At 43.5% G+C, this 21193-nt stretch overlaps 1 protein-coding gene across 1 annotated transcript in view; it reads left to right on the forward strand.

Moving 5' to 3' along the window:
• The window catches only part of Fez1 (fasciculation and elongation protein zeta 1), a 69929-nt gene that overhangs the window by 35410 nt on the left and 13326 nt on the right, over window positions 1–21193 (forward strand). Inside the window, exons 4-8 of the mRNA XM_008834943.2 lie at window positions 6422–6508; window positions 8864–9032; window positions 12564–12835; window positions 14144–14224; window positions 16101–16176. Coding sequence (XP_008833165.1) covers window positions 6422–6508; window positions 8864–9032; window positions 12564–12835; window positions 14144–14224; window positions 16101–16176 — 685 coding nt within the window. The remainder of the gene's footprint in view (window positions 1–6421; window positions 6509–8863; window positions 9033–12563; window positions 12836–14143; window positions 14225–16100; window positions 16177–21193) is intronic.

Raw genomic sequence — 21193 nt, forward strand, 5'->3', positions numbered from 1 at the left:
ACCATTGTTGGCTTCTCTTGGAAGCATGGAGGAAATGATTCCTCCGTGTTGACCCTCCTCTTTATAGACTGGATACTGGTTCAAGTCCATCTGGTGGGGTCTCCTTGGCCTCCTTGATCAAGAGGTCAGATGACCCACCACCATTACAGGACATTTTGCGAGATGCTCATGGTCCCTGTTTACCCATATATTTTATCTCAGGGGATTTTTCTCAACTTTCAACTCCATTAGGAAATTTAAATTTTATTATCATACTTAAAAGTTGTGTTCATTTATTTCAATTTTTTATGGTATGAGTGTTTTATCTGAATGTATGTAAGTGTACCAAATCATGCAATGCCCATGGAGGCCAGAAGAGGGAATACAAGCCCCTGGAACTAGAGTTACAGGCAGTTGTTAGCTATCTTATGGGTGCTGGGAACTGAAATAGGGTCTTCTGCAAGAGCAGCCACTGCTCTTAACCACTGAGCCATCTCTCCAGCCCTGTTATCATAATGCTTTTAATGTCTAAGAGCCTACGAGCTCCTTCTAGTTTTCTGATCAATTCTTTTTTTTTTTTTTAAGATTTATCTTTATTTTCTAATTTTGTGTATGTGTGGCAGTGTACCTGAGTGCAGGTGCACAAGGAGGCCAGAGGCTCAGATCCCCTTGGAGCTGGAGTTACAAGTGGTTGTAAGTCAATTGAACATGGGTCCTCTGGAAAAGTAGCTGCACTGTTAACCATTGAGCTATCCCCTCTAACGGATTCTCATAAGTAGATCATGAGTCAAAGGCACAGTACTTTCTGCTATCCCTCTGAATGCAGTCACCATAGCTTCTTGGAAAAGATGTCTTCTGCTCTTTGTGTTTGTCTTGGTTTCATTTCTGTTGCTGTGATAAAATATCCTGACAAAGCGACTTTAAGGGAGAAATAGTTTATTGGGGTTTACAGTTCCAGAGGGGAAGTAGTTCATCATGACAGGGAAGGCATGGTGGTAGGATTGTGAGGCAAGCCTGTCACAGTGCATTGGTAGTCCAAAAGCAGAGAAAGAACAGGAAGTAGGGTCAGACTACACAACCCCAACAAGGCTGTACCTCCTAAAGGTTCCATAATCTTCCTACACAGCGCTGCTAGCTGGGGACTGAGTGTTCAAATATATGAGCCTATTGGGGACGTTTCATATTTAAATCACAACAATGTTGCTTTTGTTTCTTTGAGGCAGGGTCTTGCTGTGTAGCTGAGGCTGGCTTCGAACTCACAGTGTAGCCCAGATTGACCTTGATCTCATGGAGATCCTCCTGCCTCAGCCTCCTGAGTGCTAGAATCACAGGTAGGTGACACCAGGACTGGCTTGAACTTTTTTGTATTTGAAAGTGAGACCTAGAAACTCTCTGTGGGTTTAGAACTTGCTGCTGCTGGGCCACACTGTTGAGTGATGAGTAAGAACCAATCATTTTGCTTGGAGATCCTGAGAGCTGACATGTTTCTGTAGTATACCATCCTCCAGTTGGAAAGTCCTGCTATGTCTGCTTGAAAGCAGGCCTGGCTACAGATCCTCCTTGGGGAAGAAAGCAGGTGTCTCCTTGATGAGACTGTGGATTGTCACTCCCTCTGTTTTTGGTAAGACACTCTCCCCCACACACACACCCAGCACCACCACCACTGTTAAGTGGCCTAGTGTGTCTTTGTCAGGAGTCTCACTGGTTCAACTTGCCCAGTGAAGCCACCAACCCTTCGAGGGTGGCAGGATGGTGGCTGCCTTTCTACGCAGATGGAATGAGAGACCTAAAGTCCAGCTGCCCCTGATGAAGCATTCCAAGTCTCCCTCCTTTTAGTCTCACCTCATACTGCCATCTGAGGGCTCCACCAAGTTACTAAGCCTTCCACCATCTTCAGTGTGAATTTGTTAACCCTTGAAGTTCCTCCTGGAGAAGGTGTGACTCTCCAGCCCCCTGGGCCAGCAGCTGCTTTCTAGTGTCTTGTTGGTTGTTGACTTTCTCTAATTCACTTTGCCCAGTGGGATATCCTTTTAAAAATCCCTTCACTTGCATTTTATTAGGGTTTGGGGAGGAAGAGGAGATAACTATGTGCTCAATCTGTTGTGTACCTTCCTTCTCCAAAGAAATGGAAACAAGAGATGGCTTTAATAATTGTTATAACGTGGATGCTTCAGGAAAGACACTGTGGAGTTTCACTTAGATGCCTATTGAAGAAGCTTAGCCTTATATCAAAGCTTGGTAAATATATGTGTGCATTTATTTTTTAGATCAAAACAATACCTTTGCACTATACAAATGTGTATTATTATTTAACAAATGTCTACTCTGATTGCATTTTTTAATGAGTCACCCTATTCTGCTCCTGGCTGTGATGTAAAAGACCATCTCTTTTGACCCCTATAACGTATATATTGCAGACAGTGACTAACTGTAGGACAAGGGGAGATAGGTGGTCAGGACAGGGGGTTACGTATTTCTGGACAATGAAGAAGCTATGTATCTGGAGGTGGGACTGAGTCTAGGTTCTTGTAGCACCAGCCTTCAGCCCTCTCTTTGTCATTTGCTTATTAATTCTTTCAATAAGTATTTGTTGGCTTCCTGCTCTAAAGCATCTTGCTGTGGGAATACAGAGCCATTGACATTACCCGCACAGATGTTTCCTGGTTTTTCATAAGCACAAAAGGGACATAGTGCCCCTTCCTTGGGCTGAACACATGCTGTTGAATGTCTTTTCTTTCTCCTATCCTTTGTCTGAAGGTGTTTTTTTTTTTTTTTTAAAGTCTTTGTTCTCCTAATGTTATTGAGGCAATTGAACATTTGAATGGTAGTGGGGAGGGGTAGGCAAAGGGCTAAAAGTAGAAATTCCTTTTCCTATAAATGGAATGATCTGGAATGTTTTTATAAAAAGCATTGGCTGATATTTGTTGGCCACAAGGACGTCACAGAATCTTAACCCTCACGTGAACTACAACAGCAAGATTTAACAGTATTACAGGCTCTGTATTCAGCAGCTAGCTGTGAGTCACTGGCAGCCGTGAGGCAGACACCCTTTCCCCAAAGCAAGACGAAGAAAAGACTTGCTGTGTGGTCACACCCCTTTCTGGACTCATGTCTTCTCAATTCTGGGAAGGGGCTTGACAGATAATAATTTTTTTCTTTATTTTGATAGCATAGAAACAACTAGCAGGTTTTGTCCACAAGGAAATTCAGCCCTAGCTGACGTGGGCTGAGGACTGTTTATAGCATGTACCTTTCTCATTGCCTCACAATTAGCCAAAGAAGTGGCTTTCATGTCTGTGTCACATATGAGGAACAAGAGTATCCAGATGCATTAGTATCTATTGCTGTTGATCTTCTCTTTCCATTAAGTCTTCCAGCTTTTTGCTCAAGATACTGTCCTGGTGTGAGGGGAAGGTCTGGGGTCTGTAAATAGCCTGTGTAAAGAGAAAAGGCTTCTTGAGAAGCGGCAGAAGCTGTTAGAACAAAACAGAGTCTGGGAGGCTTGAGAGAAAGAAAACAGGCTTGAGGGAACCAGGTGGAGCAGGGTGGGAGCATTGGAACCAAAAGCCAGAGAAGAGGAACAAAGGCCAGGAGCAGGAATTAGCAGTGGGCAGGGGAGGAGGGGCCAGAGCTTTCTTGGGTTACATTATGTGTGCCGCACCTTTTGTTTCATTTTTCATGGAGTGGTTACAGTGCCCCAGCAGTGAAAACTCTCATAGTAGCTTTTGCAAGCCTGTGGTTCACCTTCACATCTCTTACTTTATCCTGGTAATTTAGACCCAGACCCAAAGGCTTTGTGTCTGAAAAGGGGGTGGGCAAGAAAGTTCTAGGAGTCCCTCACCCAGGCCACAGCCCAGGTTCATTAACTGCTGAACAGCCATAATCCTACAAGCTCCTTCCCTGTCCTGATGTGGAAGAAGCTCGGGAAGGGAGTTCAAAGGTGCAGTATTCAATCAGTGAAGTAAACCCACAAAACATGGCCACATTTCAGAAAATGTAAACACTCCCTTTTTATTTGTTTGGTTTTGGTCTCATGTTTGGGTCTCAAACTCTCTATGTTCGAGGATGACCTTGAACTCCTGGTCCTCCTGCCTTCACCTCCCAAGTGCTGGGATTACAGGCACCACCACACTTGGCCTTTTTCTCTTTTTTCAGTGCTGAGGATAAAACCTAGGCAAGAACTCCTCCACTGAGTTATAGCTCCAGCTATTTTTTTTTTTTCACTACTGTGGTTGGAACTTGGGTTTTTACCAGACTCCCTCCCCCTTTTCTTTAGAGAGGAAATGGTCTCATTATGCAGCTTAGGCTGGTCTCTCTCTTCCTCTTGCGTGCTGGAATTATAAGTATGTACCACCGTACCTAGCTATATGTACCATTTTTCAAAGACTTAATATCAATCCCTCCTACCCAAACTTGAGTTACAGACTGTTACTGCCAAAGGTTTATCAAGGTAACGCAAACAGAGAACGAAATCCTCTGTTTCTCAATAAGAGCCAAACTTCTACTGCAGGGCTGCCTGCCCCTTGGGAAGTTCTGCCGTATGAATGTAGTTGTGAACAAACTGTGGCCCCAGGAGTTTTGTTCTGCCCAGTGGGGAGCTGTGGAAACCAAGCTGAAAACACAGATGCAAGCATATGGGTTCCACAGCAGAAATAGATGTTACCATCTGGCACACCAGAACCTCCAGTGACTCCCTCACCTCCTGCCTCAAACTTCTCTAGGTTGAGCACAGATGGCATTTGAGATACGTTTGCTTACTTTAAAAAATGATTTAGTTCTGGTTTTAAGCAGAGCTAGGAGGTGATGTGCATGGTTAGGGGTGCCTGCCAAAACAGAGCTCAAAGAAGGAAGTTTTGAGGATAGACTACTGTGTACCTCATAGCTAGGACCTGAATGAGATGTTTCTTCATTAGGATAATAATTTATTCTAGGAGAGAGGCAGTCAGCAGGCCAGCTCTTGGAGACTAAAGAGGGTCAGAGATGGAAGGTGGCTCTATGAAGGAATTTCCTGGATCCTTCTCACCAACCCCTGTATGATTTTTCGACTTGGATTTCTGGGAGAGAAACTTCTTAGGTGGTTAGGCAATTAAGCATGTAAAGAATTTGAGCACAAATTCCAGACTGTTAACAATTTGTAATATGGCCAATCAAGTCATATTTGCTAAGTCCCTTGGACTTAAACATCTAGACTCTTAGTGACTGTGAACATCTAGAGTTTTACTTAAGATTATGGAATTTGGGAGACACAGGAGAAAGGAGCCAAAGGAGTTCTTCTTTCAGTGTTTTTCCTGAGCTCTAGTTTATCCTTTTTAATCTTTCCTTTCTTCCTTCCTTTCTCCTTCCCTCCCTCCCCACCTCTCTTTCTTTTTTTTGACAGGACATCACTCTGTAACCCTGGCTAATCTTGAACTTGTGATATAGACCATGTTGGCCTTAAACTTGTATAGTCCTCCTGCCTCTGCCTCTGGAAAGCTGAAGTTACAGGAATGTACCACCACTCCTGGATTTTTGTTATTGTTATTTGTTTCATTTTACTTTGAAACAAGGTTTCATGTAGCCCAGGCTAACCTTCAATTCACTATGTAGGGATAGCGGGAGGATGACTTCAAACTCCTGATCCTTCTGCAGCTACCTCCCAAATGCTGAGATTACAGACATGCACCACTTCACTATGCTCAGTTTGTCTAGTCCACATGATCAGTTTTTTCTGTGATATGTCCCATGTTGATACATTGGGTTGATCATCAGTTGTGTAACCACACCTGGATTCTAATAGTTATGACTCTTTGGACTGAAACACCTGTCCCTTAAAATGCCCAGTAAGAGGGACTGGAGAGATGACGGCTCAGTGATTAGAACACTGGCTGATCTTGCAGAGGACCCAAGTTCGGTTCCCAGCACTTACATAGCAGCTAACAACCATCCAGAACTCTAGTTCCAGGGACTCCGATGCCCTCTTCTGACTTCTGTGGGCATTGCATAACACAGGTGCACTTGCATATATGCAGGCAAAACACTCAGACATATAAACTAAAAATAAAATATTTAAAATGTCCAATAAGATAAAATCTGGACACTGTCCCTATTAACACTCCTTAAAGAATTAAGTGTTTGCTGTATGAGCTGGCTACAGTGTCACTCACTGTGTGAAGGTTCCTAGTTCACCCAAGAAAGATCTGCCTGTGAGTTGAAGAACACTGCCTATCCCCTTGAGTCAGAGTGGTGCTGCCCACCCCATTGTCTTTTTTTCTGACCATGCTGGTGATACCTACTGTGTGCTAGGACACTTTTAGAACTGGATGAAACTCATACCCTTCTCCATCTTCCCTCTTCAGACAGTGGGTGGCTGGAATGGCCTCTTGGTTAGTGCCATCTAGTTTAGGGACAGAGACGCTAGCATTGCTGATGGTCAATCAGAATGCTAATTCCTCCTCCCCTCCAGATCCATGAGAAGGAAGAGGATGAATTCAATGAGAAGAGTGAAAATGATTCTGGCATCAACGAAGAGCCTCTCCTCACAGCAGATCAGGTATGGATGAGAACTGCCACTCTCCACCCACTTCACCTGACCCCATCGCACCTCCATGGGTTCTCAGGACTTTTCTGATAGAGAAAAAGGTTGAACAAAACATACTTGCCACATCCATCTAAGGCATAAGAAAGATGTATGGTCTTGAGTTGGCCATGTTAATGATTCTTGGTATCTTTAATAAATTTAATTTCTCTTTATGTCTCAGTTTACCTGTTTGTGGCAGATATAAAGATAATTCCTGATACTTGGGTTGGCCAGAGTAGTTTTAATGACAACCAGAGACAGGCCTAGAGTTTCCTGATTTTGTGTCCTGTGAAGCTTCTGGGGATTTCTTGTGCCTGGAGTTCAGACACTTAGAGGAGGGTCACAAATACCTGTTCTTCATAGAAGCAAAGTGACAGATGAGGCTTCTGTGTGATAGATATTTATCACATTTCATAGAATCCTGAAAATGTTTAGCCTTCCAGAAGGAGTCTCAGAGACACTTCTATCTTTGTGAAAAAAAAAATGCAATGCTTCACGGTTTTAAATTTGAGTTCATTATGTTTCAGTTTTAGTAATTTCTCACTTAGGGAGGATTGTGTTGAGTCTCCTTATTCACCTTCTTAGTCAACAAATATCTACAAGTGTTTACCTGAGTTAATCACCATACAAATTTTCATGAGTCATTCTGAAAATGCTCCCCTGGAACCCATCAGAGCCAAATAACATTCATTTTAGTAGAAGTGCTCCTTCATGCCTGTGGCTAAAGGGTAGGATTCTGTTTTTTTCTTTTCTTTATTTTTTTAAAGTTGACTTTAATACAGGCAAGAAATGGGGAATTTATTGAAGGGAATCATGTAAAAAGAACAGGGTTTGCTGGGTATGGTGTCCCATACTTGTAAACTCAACACTTGGGAGATATAGGTAGGAGGATTAGGAGTTCTAGGGTCACCTCGGCTACATGATACCCTGTCTCAAAAAACAACAAAACAAATACAAAACAAAGCAAAACAAAAGAAAGGGGCTAACAGTTGTTATTGGGACTTGCAGGAAAGGACTGTACCTCAATGATAGGCTTCATATTGGTTACTTTTCTCATTGTTGTGATCAAATACCTGACACAAGCAACTTAAGGAAGGAAGGGCTTATTGCTCACGTTTGAGGGAACTCCATCATGTCAGTGACATCATGGTGGCAGGACCATGAGATGGCTGGTCACATTGCATGTGCAGTCAGGAAGCAGAGAGAGAGGACTGTTGGTACTCAGCTCACCTCCTTTCTATACAGTCCAGGATCCACACTCCATAGAATGGTACTGCCCATCATTAGAATAAGTCTTATCACTTCAGTTAACTCAATCTAGAAACTATGTCACAGACATGCTCAGAGGTTTGTCTTACAGATGACTTTAGAACCTGCCAAGTTGACAATATTAACCACCACAGGCTCAATGACTAGGTATATCCTAAGTTTGCAAGTAGATTTTAGGTTTGTAAATAAAACAGACATTATTTTAAAAGAGGAAACACTAAACCCCGTTACTTCCAGTCAAACCCAATAGGAAAAAAAAAAAATCTACTTCCAAGATCACAGTCTAATGGCTTCAGAGGTTGAGTCTCTTACAACATTGGGAAGAGACAGATGTCTAAATGTGCTGTTCTACCAAACTCATCTACTGACCCACTGTCACATGAAGGCTTTGCTCATTTGCTTTCTTTATGTGTAGGTAACTGCTGTCCACAGCAATTTATCCATTCCTTCAGGCCAGTATACCTTCAGCTTCTAGGAGTTGAGCCCTGTCAATAGTCAGAATCAGAGTTGGGGTTCTTACCTATTTTCTGCTCTCCAGATCTTGTCTTTTATTATTTTTTAATCTTTATTTTCACCTTTTGCTGGACAGTTAGTTCCTGTTCGGGTGAATTCTAGAGAGACACCTGTTTTCCTCCCCATTTGGAGTTGTTCTGGGAATGCTTTTCCTTCCCAGTCACAAGTGGTGTGACAATTAATGGACTGGGTTTTATGTTATAGGTGGGTGGATAAAATGTTTTCCCACTTAGAAATAAATTGCTGAGCCAACTGAAGTAAATGTTTCCTTCCAGGCATCTCTGCTCATTTCCTGAAAGAGTAGCTTGTTTCCAATAAAGCATTCATCTAAATGGAGCACTTGGAAGAGGTTTTACACTAGAGTGCTTTACATTAAAGAAAGAGTATATGTAAGCCTTTGGTTGGGTCTATTTTTATTATTATTCAATATTTATGAAGCTATGACATTGCTTCAGGAATTTTACAGACAGCAAATTAGAAATGTCTCTATTCAAATGAGCTGGAATGCCCCTCTAGGAGGGAACAGAATTTGTACTCTTTCCTTAGGTGATTGAGGAAATCGAAGAAATGATGCAGAACTCCCCAGATCCAGAGGAGGAAGAGGAGGTCCTAGAAGAGGAGGATGGAGGAGAAATCTCATCCCAGGCAGACTCAGTCTTGCTGCAGGAGATGCAGGCCTTGACACAGACCTTCAACAACAACTGGTCCTATGAAGGTGAGCCACCCCCCCAGTCCCCCTGGGCCAGGTTTGTTAAGAGCAAAGCACCTACTCAGTGCCAGGTCCTATTTATGGAGGTTTCAGAACTTTGATCACCTTAGAGCAGAGGCTTGCAAATCCAGGAGCGGGACAACACCTTCCCTATTTAGTATCTGTAGAGAAATTAGCGCTTTTAAAAATATTTTAAATTTTTTATTATTTTTATTTTATGTGTGTGCGTTTACTGCTGGCATGTGTCAGTGTCCTGCAATGCCCAAAGTCAGAAGAGGGCGCTGGATCCCCTGGAACTGGAATTACGGATGGCTGCTAGTCATCATGTGGGTGCTAGGAATTGAACCGCTGCAAGAGCAGAGCAGAGTCCTCTGCAAGAGCAGCCAGTGCTCTTCACTGCTGAGCCATCTCTCCAGCCCCGAGAGTTAGCAATTTTTTAAATTAAAAAAAGCAGTAAAGCAAATTAAAGTGCTAAAGCTAATCAAACAAGACAAGTAGAATAAGTAGGAATCTAAACCACTGTCCAAATGCAATCAATGATACTACCATGAAACCAATTGAAAAAATATAAAAGGTACGGTAGGAGCTGTAGTTCAGTAATAGAGCACTTGCCACACACACACACACACACACACACACACACACACACACACACACACATACACGTATATGGTAATGTTAGTGTTTTCTAGCCTAAGATTTTTTCATATGTATTTTCAAACGAACTTCACTCCGGTCTCCCTTTGATTAAGCTGTCTTCTGGAGGTTAAATGACTTGTCCAAGACCACTTTTGGAAAAACAGAATTGCAAATAAAATCTCCTTGCCCCCCAGAAAGACCTCTCCACAAAGGTATTAGAGACAGAGAGACAGAAAGAGAGCAATTTTATTACTGAGTAAGCATTAAATGAGAACAGGTTGCACATCACAGGCAATTGGCTAAAGGGGATAGCAAAGACAGAAAGAAATCTCACTCTTGTTATATCTAAGTGGATGGAACCCATTACCTTAAGTAGGTTTTGCAATTTGGAGTCAGGTGGCTGAGTTAGGCCTCTGTGCTTCCAGAACAGTGGGAGATTAGGCCTTATCTTCCTTGATGATTACATTTCCAAGCAGTGGCTCTCAGGCCCCTGAGGAAACCTTTCTGAGCTGTGGAGATGGTAGGAGGCTTATTTAGTCATTAAAAGATTTAATATCTGCTTGAGAAGGATAAACAAGGAAATTCTAAAAGAAAAGGGAGATGGAGGAAAGGAAGTCTCTTTGTGTGTGTGTGTGTGTGTGTGTGTGTGTGTGTGTGTGTGTGTGTGTAGTGCCTCATGCTAGCATGTGCTCTATCACTGAGCTACACCCTCAGCCTTCTTCCCTTATTTCAATAGGATAGACTGAGGACTCATTTTAAATTTGCACTTACCCGCATACTTCCTGTATATTACAAGGGGTGCAGCCAGCACTTGATGCCAGAGATATTAACTCCAGAGGCCAGTCTCTCAAGCCCTGTCTCACATTACCTCTCTGACACAAATTTATAGTAATGACCACACGGAGAGGGCTGGATGAAGCGTGAAATGAAAGCAGAGTATAGAATCCAGTGGTCATCCTAGGGGTGACAATGCCCACACGGCAGGAGGGGCCCTGTTCTTGGGAGGAGGTTACTATGAGGGTGGCGGGGCTGGTAGAGAAGGCAGGTCAGTCGGGGTACGAAGGTCCAAATTTAGGTTGGAAGAGGCAAAAATGGAGGCAAAAACTGGACACTGTTTTCTGAAAGCAAAGCTGAGCAGCCCTAAGTAGCTGAGGCAGGGTGTGTCGCTGGGGTGATGGAGTGGGTTTGGCTGCCTAGCTGCATTCATAGATGCCCCAGTCAGGCCATTCTCAGCTACACAAAGGGCCTAAACATAGAAGTGCTCAGCAAAGAGCTTGTGAAAACAGCTGAGAAACAGAGTGAAATGGCAAGAAAACAGGAGGAGGACAGCTCCAAAGAGCCAAACAAAGGGGAAGAGCCAACCAAATCGGCAGATGCCCAGGTGAAGCAGGAAGGAGGAGAGGAGGACTCTGAGGTGAAGCTAAAGGATACCACCAGTTAGGGACACACTTTAAAAGGTGTTCCCTAAATCTGTGATATTTATTTTTCCAATATATTTCATTGGTGGGTGGCAAATTTATGTTTATGAGTTAGTGTCGTCTGAAACATTTCAGTACATGTGTAAGATCTGTAATGACTGGATCAAGGTAACTAGCTTATCAATCACCTCAGACACAATCATTTCTTTATGATGGGAACTCTGTGTGTGTGTGTGTGTGTGTGTGTGTGTGTGTGTGTGTGTGTGTGGCTAGGGGTTGAACCCAGGGTTTTACATATGCTAATCACATGCTCTGCCACTGACCTACATTCTGTGTCAGGAGCATTTAAAATCCTTTCTGCTCACTAGATATGGTGGCACATACCTGTAATCCCAGGATTCAGAAGGCTGAGTCAGGAGGAGTGAGGGTTCAAGGCCAGGCTTGGCTACATATTAAAACAAAACAACAAAATCTTCCTTGCTACTTTTTTTTTTGAGACAGGTTCTGGCTGTGTAGCCCTGGTTCACCTGGAACTCACTATGTAGACCAGGCTGGCCTCTAACTCACAGCAATCCATCTCCCTCTGCCTCTTGATTTCTAAGATTAAAGGCATGTCCCAGCAGGCTCTCCTACCTTTTTTGAAGTAGTCAGTTAGTTGTCAACTGCCTACTTGTATTATACATCATACAGCCTTAGAGACAAGAAGTTACCTATGTCCACGATCTCTAGTACCCTTTCTTTGTCTCTGAAGTAGCAGACTGACCAGGTTCCATTTTCACAGCACCTTCCTATTGTACCCCAGGTCTTTCATAGTTTAGAGTGCATGGACTGAGGCACTGGACTATATATCCTCAGGCCATAAATTCATTTGGGGGAAGCTCTATCTTGATTACTTTTTAGGAATAAATAACACCTCCCTTATTACTCCAGCACAGAAACCAAAAACTTTAGTGGTTTCTCCCTCAATTCTTTTTTTAAAAAATATTTTATTTCTTATTTTTATTTTATGTGTATGAGTGTATTGCCTGCATGTATGTGAATGCACCCGTGTCATGCAATGTGGTTCATAGCCGCCATGTGGGTGCTGGGAATCGAACTCGGGTCCTCTGCAAGAGCAATCAGTGCTCTTAACTGCTGAGCCCTCTCTCCAGCCCCTCCCTCAATTCTTGACCTATTCTACATGAGCAATGTAGAGACAGAGGATAAACAGACAAAACAAGGGATCAAAGCCAGCCATGTGTCCACCTACATTTTTGGGCAGAGTCCTCTGGCTTCTTTGGGTACTGTCCCCGTTTCCCAAGTTGGGTAGTCTCTTCTCTTTATGCTACAAAGCCCCTCTCTTCCTGGACTTCCCCTGGATTGTGAAGGTCTTTCAGGGACTCTCTGGGAGTTGGAGGCAATCCCTCTAAGAAGAGTCCCATCGCCAGTGGGCTCGTACCTGCCTGCAGGTGTCACCTACCAGACTCATCTTCCTCTGCAGGGCTGAGGCACATGTCTGGGTCTGAGCTGACGGAGCTGCTGGACCAGGTGGAAGGTGCCATCCGAGACTTCTCAGAGGAGCTGGTGCAGCAGCTGGCCCGCAGGGACGAGCTGGAGTTTGAGAAGGAAGTAAAGAACTCCTTCATCACGGTGCTCATCGAGGTTCAGAACAAGCAGAAGGAGCAGCGGGAACTGATGAAAAAAAGGCGGAAAGAGAAGGGGCTGAGCCTGCAGAGCAACCGGATAGAGAAAGGAAACCAGATGCCTCTCAAGGTACGTGAGCCACCCAGCCATAGGACAAAGCACAGACAGCCTGGGGCCAGAGCCATCATACTTCCTGAGACCTACCCTCAGTGGACCCCTAAGTGTTACTGGGTAACAGCTGTGAGCAGAACCCTGTGACAGGCAGTGGGGTCAGAAAGGAAGACCTGTTTCCTTGTCTCTCCAGAGAGCCTTTCTGCTGTAAGTTGGGGAGATGTTGAGTAAATGTTAAAAAGTGATTGGATATAGTCTGTGTTCTTCAGGCTAGACCTTGGGAAGACAGAGTTGGATCAAGATGTTTGTCATTGGCATGGATTATTGCTCTGCCTGGTCTGTAGGGTATGTGTAGGGAGATGGTAGACTTTTTCAATGGCTAGAAAATGACCAGATGCCTCATTGGTCTATTGACAGCATTCTTCAAAGCAGTGGTTCTTGATAGGGGGAAGCTCTGTAGAACTATCTAGGTTGCTTTTTTCAACACGTTTGCCTTGCCCTGTCACAGACCTATTGAATTAGTCCTGGGTTGTGCCTCTTGAAGAAAAACTTCCCAGAATAGGATACTTCTGGAAGCCTGGCTGTTCTAGTTAGATTTCTGTTGCTGTGATAAAACACTGACCAAAACCAATTTGGGGGGAGAAAAGGGTTTATTTGGCTTGCTCTTCCTGATCATTGTCCATCATCGATGGACACAGGAACATAAGCGGGAACAGAGACAGGAACCATGGAGGAGAGGTCCTTACTGGTTTCCTTCCTCTAGCCTGCTCAGCCCCCCTCCTGTACAGCCCAGACCTACCTGCTCAGGGATGGCACCACCCATAGTGCTCTGGCCCCTCTGGTTTAGAAAACCAGCAAACAAGAAAATGCCTTACAGGTGTGCCCACAGGCCAATCTGATGGAAGAAATTCTTCAGCGGAGGTTCCCTCTTCCCAGGTGTCTCTAGTTGGTGTTAAGTTGACAAAAGCTAAGCAGTGCAGTGCCTTTCCTGATAGTTGCATGCTTTGTTGCATCATAGTTCTAAGTTGCACTGTCATGTCTTTTTTTCTGTATATTTAATACTGAATGCAATGAGGAAGACAGGGAATGCCAGGCTGTAACCCTGAAGGACTCATTGAGATGAGTCTTTGCACCTGCTATTTATTCTTGCTTAAATTCTGGCCTGTCTGTGCAAGCCAAAGACTTTCATTGTCTCTAGTTATCATGGGTCACTTATCAAGGGCAGTGAAGTTGCTGATGGGCATTTGAGTAAGAATACAGAGGTCCCTGGGGTGGTGACAATGGGGCAGGAAGACTTTGCTCATCTTGAGTGTGTCTCTTCCCCAGCGCTTCAGCATGGAAGGCATCTCCAACATCCTGCAGAGTGGCATCCGCCAGACCTTTGGCTCCTCAGGGACTGACAAACAGGTATGTGTAGTCCCTTAACTCCTTTGCTCCCCAAGACTCTGGAAGCTCAGCTTCCCCACCAAAGCTGAGGGGAATGGAGATTCACTAGAATTACTTCTGTATTTGGGCAAGGGTAGAATATCCTAATATTTTCTTCCATTCTTAACAAAAACACAGAAAATTTCTTTCAAAGATGATATTTTTGAGGTCTTGTATTTTGGACATAGATAAAACTTAAAACAACACTAATTACAGATCTATGAATTAGTTTGATTTAAGAATAAAGTGCATTTGGGGGGGATCTATTTCATGAGAGATCCCATCATAGAGTTTAATCTATTGGACTGCTGGTGGAGCCAGTACCACCAGTACTCCTCTTCAGCCTCAGGCTCTGATTGTAATTCCCACTGTGGCACCTCTTTCTTGGCTCCACTTTGTCAATAACTGTAATCGGCTTTGCAGTGCTACAGTGAAATGCCTGAAGCAATTAACTTTAGAAATAGTAAGGTTTTGTTTGTTTGTATTGGTTGGCTTCATTGGTTTGGTGTTTGATAAGGTGGCATCATGGTGGGAGTGTATTAGGAACAAGCAGTCCCATGTTAGGCCAGAGAGAGAGGTGGGGGGAGGTTAGGAGGTTAGAGAGTTTATTTTAAATAACTAAATCTCCTTTGAGGGCATGGCTAAGGACCTCGCCCTGAGCCCTACTGCTTTTTTTTTTTTTTTTTTTTTTTTTTTTTTTTTTTTTTAAGATAGGATCTCCCTATAACCCTAGCTGTCCTAGAACTTGCTACATAGACAAGATTTCACAAAGATCTTCCTGCCTTGGCCTCTCAAGTGCTAGGATTAAAGGCATGCGCTACGATGTCCAGATCCAGGCCCAACCTCTTAAAAGGCCTTAGTGTGTCTCAATACCATGACCCAAGGGACCAAGTGGCCCTTTGGAGGACACTCATTATACTCAAACTTCAGCATCTATGATACAACATACAGTTCTGGTTATTAAGGCAGAGTTCAACAACTTTGCCTGTTTTGTGCTATCATCTATCGTTAGTTCCTCAGGCACAAAGGTGAGAAGTCCTGGGCCCTGCACTCATGGAATGCATGATCTAATGGACTTGGCAGTGTTTGAACTGACAAGTTTGAAAGTGTAGAATAAGTGAGCACCTGTGTATGCTATTTGACCATTTGAGGCTGAATCCTAAGTGTTGGAATTGTACAACTGTAGCAGGGAAGACTATGAACATCTAGCCAGCCTTTCATATTCTTAGCAGCAAGAACTAAGGCTGAGTGATAAGGCAGCTTTGCGAGGCCTCTCTTGCCAGTGGCAGTGCCAAAACTACAGTGGAAGACTTCTCCGCCTTGCTCTTACCACCTCTGGCTCCCTTAGGGCCTGACAAAGTTTGTCTGGCCTGTGCTGGTCTTTGATGCCCACTGGGCACATCCTCGTTAGATTTGTTGCAGGAGTCCCTCGCATCCAGCAGAGGGAGCAAATCAGACATTCAAGATCCTGGGTTGGGTGAATATAGCATTTTTGACAAAAGAGAAATAATTCCTTCTCAAATTACACAGGGAAAGATTTTAGAATGTACCTACTGCCTCTGCTTTCAACCAGAAAGAGAAGAGCTCCTCAGGGTTCCTAGATAACCAAGAAATTTTTAGCATATTGAGAATGTAAAAATTAGGACAGAAGGAAATTTTTCCCCAGGAAGGTTTTACTTTTAGAGGCCTTTGCCAAAAGGTAGAGGAAAGTTCTGAGATTAGGGTTACCCAGAACACCCGTTTGACAGAAATTTGACAGTGTCTCAGAGAAAAGCATGGTCTCTGTGTAAGCTGTCCACTGTTCTCAACCCAAGGGGGTTGGTGTCTCAGGCTGTGTATGCCCTGTTTGTCTTGACAGTATCTGAACACAGTCATCCCGTACGAAAAGAAATCCTCTCCTCCCTCTGTGGAAGACCTGCAGATGCTGACAAACAGTGAGTTAGTTCCTGCTCCTCAGCCCTGGGTGGTGGGTGTCCTCCCTCCTGCCCGTACACCTCTAGCATTCAGTCCCCAGATTTCTCAAAATACTCCCTGTATCATTGTGCCACATTTTTTCCTACACAGCAGAATTAAAATACTCTGCTGTGATCCCAGAGCTGTCTTTTCTTGCCCTGCTGAAAAAAGAGACTGGGGGCAGGGTAGGGAGGGCAGAGGAGGATAGGGAGTTTTCCATCCCCATCCCCATCCCCCTCACCCCCTGCAGTTCCCTGGGTTTTGTCTTCTCTGCCTGTCTTCTGCAACTTCCAGTTGCCAGGTCTACACCTGGGCCCCTTGGAGCAGAGAGTTCAGCTTGTGGCACTGACTGTACTTTTAATGCAAAGCAAGGCTTCTTGGTGGGGTGAGGCTGTTTGGAAAGAATAGAGTCTAGTTTTCCTTCCAGAAAGCGACTGCCTCTTTTCCTTCACTTTAGCTGTTTCGTTCTCTATTAATAAACATTCTGAGCTGTGGGAAAAAGCAACATGTAATAAAGTGCTTTTATGGCAGAATCTATCCATCTGTATATGTATGTGTATCAAACAGTCCAACTCCCAAAGGGCTGGAACATGTTTCAGCTAGCAGTGTCAGCTCGGCTTTCTTAGGAGGAGAAAAAACCTAGGTTGGCTCAGTGGATCAGAGAGAAATTACATTTCCCTGACAACCGTACATGCTGAATGACAGCTCACAAGGCTGCTCACTGTGGGCTGCCTTGGAGGAAACAGGCCAGAACAGGCCAGAACAGGGCTATTGGTCACACCAGGGCAACAGAGAAGGGCTGCTGTTCAGCCTAGGAAGACAGATCCCCCCCCGTTAAAGGTAAAGGAACGCTTTCTTTTCAGCCATTTGGAGAACAAACGCAGGCAGCAAAGAAATCCTACAAACACCTATAGACGCTGTGTCCTTGAGAATCAGGAATTTTAAATTCAAAGTACATTGACTTGCTCTTAATTCAGTTTAAACTTCTATATTTACATAAACATGGGCTGAGATTTTTTTTTTCCAGCACTAGGAACTGAACCTAGTGCCTTGTGAATGCTACCATGGAGATGAGCTCCCCTCTGCCCCTTATTTTTTGAGTGAGGATCTCACCGAGTTGCCCAGGCTGCCCTTAGACTCCTTATATAGTGCAGGCAGGTTTCAAATTTGCTATTCTGTTGCCTCAGCCCCTAGAAGAGCTGGGATTACAGGTTTGTACCACCAGGCCCAGCTTTTATTTTTCTTTACTTTTTTTTATTTTTAGGGATAGGGTCTCAACTTTCCATTGACCTGACTTAACCTCCTGAGTGTTGGGATCATAGATGTGCTCTAGTTTTTGTTTTGTTTGGGTGGGTAAGGAAATAGATAGAAATACATTTATAGGACCACTGGTATAGCTCAGTGATTCAGAGCACTTGCCTAGCATTCATGAGGCTCTAGGTTCAATACCCACTATCACACACACATAAAGCATTTATAAGTGTATTTTCACAGTGGTAAACATATGAAAAACAACTTGCACAAATTTCAAAAGTTCATGTTTGCAAAGTACTTAATCATATTCTTCAAGGGGGCTGGAGAACTAGGGCTGGAGGTATGTAAGAACGCTTCCTGCTCTTCCAGAGGACAAAGGGGTCTGTAACTCCAGTTTTAGGGGACACAGGGCCCTCTTCTGGCCTCTATGGGCACTGCACACACATGATGTACTTTTATAAATGCAGGCAAAACACCCACATAAAATAGAAATTGAAAGGGAAGAACTATTTATTTGTCACAGACACTCATCTAGATATTTACTGTGAGACTCTTCATTGTAATAAACGGACTTGTTTTTATTCTGAGTGGTTTTCAGGTTTTTTCAGTTGTTTACATTTTTCAGTTCATTAAAAAATTATAGGGCCAGTGAGATGGCTCAGTGGATAAAGCACTTTCTGCACAGGCCTGCTGACCCCCGTTCAATCCCAGAGCCCGCATAAAAGTGGAAGGACAAAACCAACTCCACAGAACTGTCTTCTGACCTTCTGTGCTCCATGTCTTGTGTGGTCACATACACATTATGCACACACACTAATAATGATAATAAATAAAAACCTTTTAAAAATTGTAACCAGGGTATTCAGGTAGAAATATGGAAAAAATGAATGAAACAAGAAAGTAATTCATTGTGCTAGTCAACTTTATATAACTGTGACAAAATACTTGAGAAAAACAATGTAAAGGAAGAAAGGTTTATCTTATTGTTCCAGAGGTTTCAGCCCATCTGCTTGGTTTATTCTTTCTGGGCCCTATAGAGAGACAGAAGTGATAGGTAAAAATGTTGGGAGAGAGCGGGCGGATGGAGGAGGCACCGAGGCACAGATAGAATTCTCAGCGGGATACAGATTTATTTCACACGGGGAACCTTTCCCTCGGGGAAGGGAAAGATGTCAGGGAAGGGAAAGATGTCAGGGAAGGGAAAGATGTCAGTGAAGGGTAGGGAAGGGAAAGATGTCAGGGAAAGATGTCAGCCCACGGCCTGTGAGCTGGGACTTTATATATGGGGGCTTTAGGGTGTAGAAGGGGGAATGTTTGAGGGAGAAATCAGGGAGGGGGAAGCAGGAAAAGCAGGTAGGATTAGGGTCTGGAAGTGTTTACTTTTTCCCTCTTAAGAAAAGAGAAAAGCTGTTATGATAACTTCTAAAATCTCTGGTTATCAGGTAGAATCTGCTTATCTTATCTTTGGAGATCAGAGGAAAGGCAGGCTGCTTCTCAGCAGAGTTTGTTTCCCTTGACTTCAAAGGTCAAGGTGAGGTCCCTGTTGGGGAGGGGGGAAACTGCTGCTGTTTGGAACCCTAACAAGAGGGTATAGTGGAGCAGAGTTGCTCATCTCATGACTGCTAGGAAAGCAGAAAGGTGAGGAAGGAGCTCAGGGGACAGATAGAGCCCTCAAGGGTATGCCCTCCCGGGCCCACTCCCTCCAACTAGGTCTCACCTTCTCAGTTTCCCTTACCTTCCAATAGCCCATCAAGTTGTGAACATATCAGTGGGTGAATCCATTGGTGGGTTTAAAGCCTTCATGAGCCAATCACTTCCCTGAAGCTCCACCTCCAAACATTACTGCATTAGGGACTTTGGTGGTTTGAATGAGAATGCCCCCCATTGGCTTCAAGTATTTGGACATTTTTCCTCCAGTTGGTGGTGCTGTTTGGGGAGGTTTTAGGAGGTGTGGTCTTGCTGGAGGAATCATGTCACTGGGGGCAGCTTTGAGAGTTCTTAAGCCTTGCTAGATTTCCAGTGGCTCTCTGCTTCCTGTGTCTGCTTGAAGATGTGATTGCTTGGCTTTCTGCTCTAGCCACCGCCTTCTGCCATGCTTCTCCTGCTATTACGGACCCTTGCCCCTGAAACCGTAAGCTAAATAAACTTTTTCTTCTATAAGTTGCTTTGCTCCTGATGTCTTATCACATCAACAGAAAAGTAATAATAAAGAAGTTACAGAAGTTGGTATCAGGAGTGAAGTACTTGACCATGTGTGTTTTTAAAGGAATGTAGAAGACTTTGGAAGTTTGGACTAGAAAAGTAGCTGAATACTATAAGAAGCGCTTAATGGGACATTCTAATTAGAGCCTGGAGGAAAATAGTACTGAGAGAAAAGTAGTTTCAGAGGGAAACAGGACTTAAATAGCAACTAGGATGTTTTGGCAAAGAATCTGGCTGCTACTTTAAGAGCTTGTCTGAGGTTAAGTTGAAAAGTAATGGACTAATTTCTTTGGTGGAGGAAATTTCAAGACAGTCTAATGTTGAATTAGTGGCATGGTTATTAATGGTGAAGATTATGGAGATCTACAGTAAAAAAAAGAGCAAGTGAGGAAGAAAGAAATGCAGAATATACAGTTTGGATTGAAAAAGATCGCCAAGATTAATGGAGCCAGGACATGTGCTGAAGGAGAGGCTCTCTTTGATAAGGAAATCAGAGCCATTATGCAGAGGCCAACAGATTTGCATTTAAACAGTGGAAAGAGTACTTTAAGGGAAAGACCACACCTAGCTAAGCTTCCAATTTGTGAAAGGAAAATGCCTGAGGGGTTTTCTGCTCCTAGAAAACCACAGCATAGAAAAGCTGCTAATGTGAACATAGTAGTCATGATTCATCCTAGTCTGGAAGCTGAATTTGGCAGTGTTCACATGGTGTTGGCTTTAGAGGCATGGAAGATGCAAGAGTGAAGGGGTTATTGGTTCTTCCACCATTGTTTCAGAGAGCTGCTGAGCTCAGGCAGCATGCAGCAGGCGTGTTTTTGCATAAAAAAGTCCCTAACAGGCCAAGGGGCCCTGACAGACCATTGTGTAAAGCTATGAAGGTGAAGCCTGGTTAAAAATGAAGACTCAAAGATGCTAGACCTGTGAGACAGCTGCTGAAGAGAGCTGCATAGAGGGAGATGTATGTAGCACACAGCAAAGCTGGAAGAACCGAGCCATCTAAGCCCTTTGGAAGTAAAGTCCCAGAAGTCAGACATGGAGCTACTGGATTTGATGTTTTCCCTGCTGGGTTTCAGTCTTGTTTTGGTTCAGTATCTCCTCAGTGTGCTCCCATTCCTCCCTTTTGGAATGGAAACGCGTTTTTAGTTCCATGTATGTTGGAAGGATGTAAATTGTCTTTTGATTTTACAGGGGCTTATAGTTAAGAAATTGCCTTGAGTCTCAGAAGAGAGTTTGGACTTTGAACTTTTGAATAGTATTGAGATTGGTAAAGATTATGGGGACGTTGAAGGTGAACAAAATGCATTTTGCCTTTTTTTTTTTTCAAGTATTTACTGTTTTTATTATATAAAGGAATTCTTTTATTCTTTTCAATATTTTTTAATTATTTATTTAATAACCACATACTTAGAAGAAGCATTTCATTACAACAGCATTGACATATTCAATAACAGTTTTCAGAGCTAAGATGCATCTCTTTCAAAATTAGCTGTAAATTTTTAGGTTCACAGTTGAATTAATACAGTTATACAATATTGTACTCAG

The sequence above is a fragment of the Nannospalax galili genome, unplaced genomic scaffold (assembly GCF_000622305.1).
Source record: "Nannospalax galili isolate Female #2095 unplaced genomic scaffold, S.galili_v1.0 scaffold690, whole genome shotgun sequence".
NCBI classification, from domain to species: domain Eukaryota; kingdom Metazoa; phylum Chordata; class Mammalia; order Rodentia; family Spalacidae; genus Nannospalax; species Nannospalax galili.